The 9868-nt window shown below is 39.4% G+C and overlaps 1 protein-coding gene across 1 annotated transcript; it reads left to right on the top strand.

Annotated features, from left to right (window-relative positions):
- The first annotated feature begins 513 nt into the window (after positions 1-513).
- SLC19A3 (solute carrier family 19 member 3) lies at positions 514-7408 on the top strand. Its single transcript, XM_059822784.1, has 5 exons — positions 514-663; positions 2644-3460; positions 5637-5829; positions 6364-6505; positions 7286-7408. The coding sequence occupies exons 1-5, from the start codon at positions 514-516 to the stop codon at positions 7406-7408; spliced, it is 1425 nt and encodes a 474-aa protein (XP_059678767.1).
- Positions 7409-9868: the final 2460 nt, after the last annotated feature.

Below are 9868 nucleotides of genomic sequence, written 5' to 3'. Positions count from 1 at the left end.
AAGAAATATGACAAGTATTAAAGCCTTTTGAAGAAACCGAGCTCACAATGGGTTGTGAGCTGGCTGGTGGCTTTTACTGTCTACAAAAAGGCTTGCACTTCTATTATTCCACTTGGCTCTTAGGCTGCAAATCAACAGAAAAAAGCCTCCTTGAGCATGCTGAGAATGAGCTTTAATCTCATAGTTTGTCCACTCATTTATTCGTAAATGAGACTGTAATGGAACTTTATTCTTCCACTATGATACATCCACTCAATTCTAAGTACGTCATTAAGAACAACCTTTGATAGATGATACAGAGTCTGGAGTTTGCCACCACCAATGCACCTTGATCCAAGTTGTTCATTTACAAGCAGCATATGTGATCACTGACAGGTTTAGCGAAAGAAACATTAGCTGAAGTGGGGTTAGTTAAAAAGTAAACTTACAAATGAATTTTTACCAGCTGTCAAGAGCATTTTTACAAATCCCTGGTGTGCTCGTTTCTTCACTACCTTTTCTTTTAGGTAGACTATGGATTGCTGGAAGGGAGCCGTAGGCCACAGCTGGATTTATCCCACGGTGATCATCTGTATGAATGGATTTTTCTCCACAATGAGGCCATCGGAATATTTTCTCACTCCTTATCTAACCGGACCAGACAAAAACCTAACGATTGAAGAGGTATGTAACTATTCTCTTATGTAATAATTAAAATGCTTAAAACATTAAGTCTTACAGCAATAACTGAAAGGGAGATAAAGTGTTCAATAATACAGGTGTATTTTATCCAGAGAGACTTATATTTAAGACACTTCTGGAAAAGAGTAAGGACTCACCTCTTTTGCAGACGGTCAAAACTTTGAAGTCCCTACATTCTTAAGACTTTGAAACCACTTTGGTAGTTGTTTAAGAAATGGATACTTTCAGCAAAATCAGGTCAGCTAGTTCCTCTCCCCACCTAGAGCCCCAGAGAAGGAGTAACACTAAGATTTATTTATACTTATTGGGGAATTGATTACACTGACAGTGACGTAGTGATTGCAAATCATAAGAAAACCAAGCAGACTCCCCCTTATGAACTGTTAGAGTATTACCTACATTACAAGATTGTTTTATGCATTCATTAGCCTCTGGAGGTCAGATTCACATGCAAAAATATATTTATTTTTTTTTGACAAAAGCATGCACTGCAAGTTTCCTTGCTCTGCTCTTCTATTCAGCACTGGCTGCTTCACGAGTGCGCTTCCCAACAAAAGGCGACATAGTTAGCAAGTGGCTGAATCATGGAGCTAATGGTATAATTAGAAAACACAAGCTTGGTACTCCCACATACAGCTAATAAAAAGAACAGTTATTCCTGATGAGCAGTACCAAATGTTAAGGCAGAATCTGATAGCATAATATGAACCCAAGGTTTCTTCTGAAGAAAAGGTATTTGTGGTTCAGGTTATTGGGTTCTTCCCCCCTTTTTTTTATTTTTTAGCCACAAAGGGAAATTTTCTTTTACATGAAATACACAAATAGCATGATAGGGCGCCTTAATTCTGATTTCAGCAATCATCCTTAACTCCAAAATAAGTGTAGTACAGATAGTGGCTTTTTCAGCCAAACTCACCTCTGGTGAGCTAACTCCGTAAGTTTCAGTCAAATACTTAAAAATTGGAATTAAGTTTCAGAGAAACAAAAAGAAGTCACCCAGAAAGATACAGTGAACCTGCTGCTCACCATGCAACTCATTCCAGTACCAGTTCAGAAGCAAAAAGATAACCACCTACTACTGTTCCTCCAGCATTTGAAACAATTTTTTTCTGGTCTAATTTCTTAAGCAGAGAACAAGCGATCATGAACAGATACCCTTGCAGGTCCAGCAATTACTGGATAAGACCTCCACAAAGTGACCTTTTGCGATGATTGTATCTAAAAGAAGGGGATGCCCCTGCCACAGCTGTACTCAAGGTGCCGGGGCAAGCACTGAGCTTTAGTGCTGACAGTAGACAGCACCTTCCAACCTGAATGCAGATCCGTTTTAGAAAGAGAGGAGGAATTTCTTTTCAGACCATCTATGCATTGAAGGCCAACTGAAACTTACCAAAATACTGTTCCAAAGACTTGTTTGCTTCTTACACATTAAATTTGAAGAAAACGTAGAAGGTGAAGATAGCGTAGCAACAGCTACACGCCCACTACACACAGTTCCAGTTCCCCCATCATGAGGCGTATACATTTTTTCCAATTCTAACAAAGGAGAGAGGTGACCATAGGTATACAATAACTCATGTAAAAGTTAAAACTAAATGGTTGTTCATTTTCAGCTACTGTGGGAAATAGGATTTGGTGCTAGACAGACTTTCCTCTGACATGAATGCTATTATAACTACTTTGAACAGCTGCACATTAAAATCTGCTTTCTTCATAGGCCTTTACTAGAATTATTTTTTAAGGCAATCTACCTGTTCATGTAGTAGAGCCTAGCATCACTATCTTTGCCTCTTAAACTACAGTTTTGTAATCTAAAGCAGTTTAAGTCTGCTTGAGGATTCGCACAAGTCAATGTTTCCTGTCACCGCAACTACCTTCCTTCAATACCATCATCACAAAGCTTTGAAACCAACATTTTAAATGTATTTTTAAAAAAATTATTCTTCTTTTATTCTCTTCTAGGTTACCAAACATGTTTTCCCAGTTTGGACATACTCCTACCTTGCACTCCTTTTCCCAGTCTTCCTGATTACAGACTATGTGCGCTACAAGCCCATCCTCCTCCTCCAGGGCATCAGCTTCATCATCACGTGGCTCTTGCTCCTCTTCGCACACGGAGTGGCGGCCATGCAGGTGGTGGAATTCTTCTACGGGATGGTGACAGCCACCGAGGTCGCCTATTACGCCTACATCTACAGTGTCGTCAGCGCAGATCACTATCAGAGAGTGACGAGCTATTGCAGAAGCATCACTCTTGTTGCAGCCACCGTTGCCGCCGTGCTGGGACAGCTGCTGGTTTCCTTAGCAGATGTATCCTACTTTTACCTTAACGCCATTACTTTGGCTTCCGTGTCCCTGGCATTTGTGTGTTCGTTTTTCCTCCCAATGCCCCAAAAGAGTATGTTCTTCCACAGGAAAGATGTCTCAGAAACTCTCCCAGGACCAGATAAAGTTGTGGCTACAGCTGGCTCCGACAGGCCATCGAGCTGTCAAGAGGACAAAGGCTCTGTATCTGCTGACAGGGGACCAACGCCTGAACACCAGGCTGATAATGCCAAGCCCCAGAATCACGTGCTCAGAGTGCTGGTGCAGCTGAGCAAGGACTTGAGGGATTGCTACAGCTCTAGGAAACTTCTCTACTGGTCCCTGTGGTGGGCTCTGGCTACAGCAGGCTTCAACCAGGTTCTGAATTATATCCAAGTGCTGTGGGACTTCAAAGCCCCCTCTCACAGCTCTGCAGTGTACAATGGAGCTGTTGAAGCAATAGCAACTTTTTTAGGTAAGTAAAAGATCATTAGCAACTACTGCTAACCCATCCTGTGTTGATAGCATTCTTCAGCAACGCCTTTTGTGTCTTTCTGTTTATTTCATATGAGGACCAAGGTCAACAGCCTCAATATATAACACTCAAGTAGCATGTAAAGTGTGTTTTTACTGTACAACTTTATCAGTGGGGTCTTCAAAAGTAATCTTAAAAAATATGTAAACTTTTCCTTCGTTGGGGACCCTCATTCCACTGAACTGTTTTAAGAGTTCAAGTTCACAGGTCGGTTTAGACCATGAATTTAACCCCAAGTAAGCAGTTCCAAACCCCTGTGCAATGACACCTTGCCTATTCCTCCCTCAAATACACCCTAAGCTAGGTGGTTTAAAAATTAAAAAAGAGCATATTAAGAGATACACTGCTCTAGATAGTCTGCTTAGGCAGGGGACTGAAAATCATTTCAGGATGAGTGCTCCTGAACAAATTCTCTGTGACTGCATCTGTATCCTGGTCAATTAGTTTGCCTCTGGATGCGACATACAAGGTGAGGCTGAGTGCGCTGTAATTGTTTAGCCTTAAGAAAACAAGGGATCTTATTAACGTGCATAAATACTTGAAGGGGAGGAGTAAGAGGACAGTGCCAGACTCTTCCCAGTGGTGCCTAATGACAGGACAAGAGGCAAGGGGCACATGTACAAGAACATTTTTATTGTAAGGGAAATTTAACACTGGAACAGATTGGCCAGAGGTGTGGACCCTCCATCCCTGGAGGTGTTCAAAACTTGGACACCATCCTGAGCAGCTTGCTCTAGTTCACCCTGCTTTTAGCAGTGCTAGGCAATCTCCAGAGGTCTCTTCCAACCTCAGCCATTCTGATTTTCATTACAGTTACTTAGTCCATCCAAATGATATTCCTCTTTGGCCGCAGAATGAAGGCATATGGGTAAAGTGCAACTTCTTCATTTAAATAGCTGTGTAGTACCAGTGGAGCCTCATTTTCAAGCTGACATTTACACAGCTCTGTCTCTTCCTTCATACCAGGAGCTTTATCTCACATTTCTACAGGAAACTCTCAGTTTACTCTTCCTCCCTGCTATCAACATGAAAATGCATTTTACTGAAGCTACCCCAAAACTTCTCAGACTACTGGTTTGAACCGTATTCCCAAGGGCTTTCTTGCTTTTACACCCTCTGGCACTTGATACTATTTCAGAGTACAGAAAACACTCACAGTACCAGGAACCTCTTGGTTATAGCAGTGATGGACCAAAGGAGTAGGCCTGCTATGACTTTTTGAATTCTAATGAAGAGCACATGCAACCAGCAAATGAAGTTCAATTTTGCACTGGTGTGCTAGCCTGCCTGAAAACATCTCAGCAACTGGTACTCTCCCGACTCCAATAACTCACTGCTGTATAATGTGCCTTCTCAGGCACATTATACAGACTTGTCTTTGCATTTGAGCTACTAACCTCAGCATATTATGTTTCAAAGAGCTTTCTTAAACCTGCAGGAGCCTCTGTGCTCAAGGAGCATAAAAGAAGAAACATAGCTGGATAACCTTCTTATACCAGTAGATGGTATTTTTCCAGAACTGAGATAGGGAGAAAAGTAAACCTCATCATTATTGCAGAGATTAAAAAAAAATCAAGGCACCGGATTTTGTTATAACATATTATGCTCAAATATGGGCTTTTACTGTATGGGATGGTCAATAAGGCATTGACAAATGCAGTTTGTAAGATTTTTCACCAGAAACTGAAAAAGATGCTTTCATAAAAAAACAAAGCATGAAGGAGTGCAACAGATTTTCATTTCAAAAGATCTTTACATGAAGGAATTTAACTCCATTATGCATATTTTGGCAGAAAATACTTGGTGGGATTGCTCGTCTCTTGGCTCACAGTGGTCAAAACAGCAATAGACTGTACACTATTGCCTCCAGCCTTAGGCAAGAGGCACTTTCTCAGAGTACTTCAGTCTGTAAAGGCTCTGTAAGCAAGGAAAACACCCCAAATAGATAGAGGACTCCCGCACCACTAACAGAAAATATAATCCACACCATTATCAAAGCCCATTGTGGCCGTAACAGTCTCAAGAGCTCTTGACATGATCCGTTTACACAGTTATGCAATGGCTCTAGAAGGATGATAATGTTTCAGAGTTTTAATTATTACTTTTAAATTTTTAGGTTCAGCAACATCCATGGCAGTTGGATATGTCAAAGTAAACTGGGATCTTTCTGGAGAACTGGGTTTGGGAATTTTCTCTGCAATGGACGCTGGTTCTTTGTTTCTCATGCACTTTACTGACAACATCTGGGCATGTTATGCTGGTTACCTTGTGTTTAAAGCATGCTATATGCTTCTTATAACAATAGCAACGTAAGTATAATACACAACTGTTCTAATTAAATTGATTTAAATCAGTAAGTGTCACATTTTTAAATTTATCATAATTTTACTGAAAGTTTCCCTAGAAATAAGATTTTTAAATAGGTCATGACAGCAGCACATATTATTTCTAGCTTATATAAAAGTATGCTTAAAATTACATGAACTAACCATTTTAATAGGTTAGTCCAAGTCAAAAACTACCTTATTCTGCATTTAGCTGTTCAATTATCTATGTACAAGTATTCTCTAAATGATCAAATGAACATACACAAGTCTTTATTTAGCAAAAATATCCACTCAAATAAGTAAAAAACAAGTAGGATGCACAAAAGTGCCAAAGCCAGAAAAACAAGGGCTTGCTGCCAAAATGAAGCTGTTACAGCTTAATAGCCAAGAGTGAAGAGGCTTTATCCTATGAAGGATCCACTGTGCACATGAAGTTGTTCCCAAACTTCCTCCCATAAGTAAATTGCCAGTGTCTACATTCTCCATAGTTTAGTTAACCTGTACATTCATTTTCAGGTTTCAGGTTGCTGTCAATCTAAGCATGGAACGTTATGCTTTGATGTTTGGCTTCAACAACTTTGTTGCACTGGTGATTCAGACAATTTTAACTGTTGTTGTAGTAGATTCAAAAGGTCTGGGACTGGATATCAGCACCCAGGTAAGCTACATTACTCTCCTCCAAAACAGGGTTCTACTCCAAGATTAGCCTTTGGGAAGATATTAGGTAACGGGCTAGCTTAGGACAGTTACTTAAAAAACAGGTTCCTTTAAAGTGAACTGGCAGTAGCTTCTACAACCTATTTGTCCTCTAGTCCTGCCAATTTTGCATTTCTGCAATAATTTTAAGAATATTTTCATAGAGCAGAAGGGAAAGACCATCACCTATTACTCAAGGGTTTTTTTTTTTTTTATTTAAAGGCTTAATATTCACTAGTTTATTTTCAAAATACTCTAAACAGAAGCAGGAAGCAAGCTGAAAGGCAATCTATGGGTCTATTACTAAGGTAATTCTAAGTTACATAGTTTCATTGGATGCATCTTTAAGTCACTGTAATTCTGAAAATTAACTAATCTCATGATTCCCCATTAAATTTCTAAATTTAAAGGTTAAAATTACATACTGAATGAGGTCCAAGTCTCTAGCTTTCACCTTTTCAGAGAAGAACCAGGAAGTGCAGGGCAGCTGTCCTCCTCCCTTATTGTGGTTGGGAGAGGAAGCACAGAGTATTCTCTTCCCCTCCTTTTACAACTGCAGACTTCCTACAGTATCAAGTCAAGTAGCCAGACTTCTTGAATCCTTCCAAGATGGGACCGTTTTGGGGCATAGGTGACAGGGAAGGGAAGGTGGCAGTGGAAAGACACCCCTTAAGTTATTACCTAACAGGAAAAGCTGGTTTTGACTCCCTCTCTTCCTTCCTCCCCCACCTCCATTTCCCAGTTTCTCATTTATGGCAGCTACTTTACATTCATAGCCGGAATTTTCCTGATCAGAAGCATATACACCATTATCACCATCAAATGCAGAAATACCAGTGTGGCTGGTGAAAGCAATGATCATTAACAATGGAGACAAAAAGAATGGCTGCAAGTAACAGTGCAGAAGGCTGCATCATCTGAACAATGCATTAGGAGAAACATAACGCTCAATCAAGCAAGACTGGTCAAATGGTGAAACAGGCTGTTTATAAGCCTACAGCATAAAGAGCTTTGTCAACAGGATGATGCATTTTGCCCGTTTTCTTCACCAGTAGTTCTAATACCAAACAATCTTCAAACAATCTTCTATTTCAAATCAAATTTAATGATCTGACACCAAAACTTCTATTAATGCTTAATGATCACAATAAGCAAGTGCATACAGGTGCCTAAACCTCACAACAGAACTTACAGAACACAACCTTTGAACTTTCACTTCTACTGAGTGTTTCAATTAAAGGCAATTTAGTCATAGGCATAAGACCTTCAAACATTCTTAGGGAATCTAAAGAAGCAGTTGTCCCATAGCAGCGAGATCTGTTGGAAAGCTTGCCACAGAAACCTTTTGAAAACTTAAGACTTTTTCAACTGGAAGTTGTGACATGCATTTTTAAAGCAAGTTAACAAATCGCAAGAAACCAATTTTTTCCAAAAGATGCTACATCTGTATGTTCAAAGGTGGATTACTACAGTGCTATATAAGATAGCAATACTGCCATTTTAGCTTACAAATGGCCAAATGCAGTCATTTCAGATTCCGCATAGACAATGCACTCCTCAGAAATCTGAGGTTACAGGACTGTAAGGAAAACATGTCATTATATATAAACTGCTACTGATGCAGTGACAGTGACTTTGTCGAAGACGTCCAAATACAACACACTAACTTTCCCTTTGAGTATCTGTCTTGATAAGCATATGCAATTAATTATGTCTGACAACTGCCATGACCCCCACACACTTATCTTTGGAAGCAAAAAACCCTCCCAAACTAACTTCTTATTTTTAAGCCATGGGGAGACACTTCAATTTCTATACAAGGCAATCTTACTTGAATAAAACCACTTAAAAGTTTAGATATAACTAAAGCTAAATCAGAGAATGTTCTTTTAACTGTGTTCAATAATGTCCACTCTGGAGTCAACTATATCAGACAGCAGCAAATTCCATTGTGTTCCTTTACCACAACTTACAGATTTGCCAAGAGTCAGAAGTAATTAATGTTTCCCCAAGTTCAGCTCACAAAAAAGTAAAAATTATTAACTCCTTTAAAAGCACACTTTTAAAAGCTGCTTGAGCTTGCCTTTATGCCCCAGTTAAGTTTTCCCTTCAAAAAAGCAGAAATACTTGTATCATATTTATAGTCTTTTTCAAGAATTCCAACTAAATTTGGTCCTTTTTAAATTAAATTCCTGCCTCAGCCTTTGTTTCAACATGGTGCTTGGGGGTTTGCAGCCACTAAATAACTTTAAACTGCAGAAACTGAGCATCACACCTGCTTTGTAGAACTCAGGATGCACCTCTTACACACATTTAGAGCTGACATATTAGGATAAAAGTATTAATCTAGAAAGTCTCCAAATTAATTTCTGTATAAGAGGGCTAAAGTTACCAAATCAAGTACTTCAATGCTAAAGCAGAAGAGGATACTGAAAAGCTAGTGGAAGTATAGCTTTTTGGCAACTATGCTAGTTGCATGAGCAATTGCATGAATAACTGCAGAGATTTTCAAGACAAAACAATTAAAAATCTAATCAACAAAACAGTATGGTGTCAGTTTCCGCTCAATATAAAGGAGACTCAAAACAATACAAGATCTTCAGCCACTTGTCTGGAGTTTGACAAACTTAAAATCAGTGAACACACACTAAACAGATGTGGTTGTGTACAGTAAAAGTTGCCAACCTTTTATCTGCATTCAAGCTAGTCATGAAAAATAAGGCATTCCGCTATTTCTGCAGCATAATCTAAAACTACACGCCTTGCATACTTAAATGAATTTCAGTATCTCTTAGCAGTAATCAGCTTCATTTGGATCAGAACAACAATTTCAATAGATGCTGATCTCACCAGCCCTTGCCCAAAGTTTAATGTAAACTAATTTAGGTGAAGGGAGCACTGGATTGTTCCTCTTCCACAAGGCTGTTCCTCACCTCATTGATGAGGCATTTGGTTGATTTGGCCCAGTTCCCCGCAATAAGCATATTTAAGCATTCTACAAGTCCTTATGAACCCTTGCAGTTCCCCACTCTCTACTATATTTATGTGTTACTATCCCAAAACAGGTAAGGTCAACAACATGGAAGAACTACAGCTATTTATACTATGCTAAAAAACTGGTGAGAGTAAGGGCATTGCTAACATCCTGGAAACCCTCAATTGCTGGGGATTTGTTTAGTGAATTTCCCAGAGAATCTTGGAACTAAACCATACACCATACTCTATCCAGCAGTCCTCATCAGAAGGAAAAAAAACAGACTTCAAGTCTGTTTTAACTTTAAACATGCCAACAGGACAAAACCAGACATTTAAGTGAGGAATGCTT

This window comes from Gavia stellata, chromosome 11 (assembly GCF_030936135.1).
Source record: "Gavia stellata isolate bGavSte3 chromosome 11, bGavSte3.hap2, whole genome shotgun sequence".
In the NCBI taxonomy this organism is placed as follows: Eukaryota; Metazoa; Chordata; class Aves; order Gaviiformes; family Gaviidae; genus Gavia; species Gavia stellata.
The sequence above is the reverse complement of the archived record's forward strand: the minus strand, read 5'-3'. Positions and strand labels throughout refer to the sequence as shown.

Bases quoted from the DNA above. Each gene is read 5' to 3' on its own strand.
- SLC19A3 (XM_059822784.1), top strand. From the start codon at position 514: ATGGATTGCTGGAAGGGAGCCGTAGGCCACAGCTGGATTTATCCCACG. The intron at 3,461-5,636 runs GTAAGTAAAAGA...TTAAATTTTTAG, and splicing joins AGCAATAGCAACTTTTTTAG to GTTCAGCAACATCCATGGCA. The intron at 6,506-7,285 runs GTAAGCTACATT...TCCATTTCCCAG, and splicing joins GACTGGATATCAGCACCCAG to TTTCTCATTTATGGCAGCTA.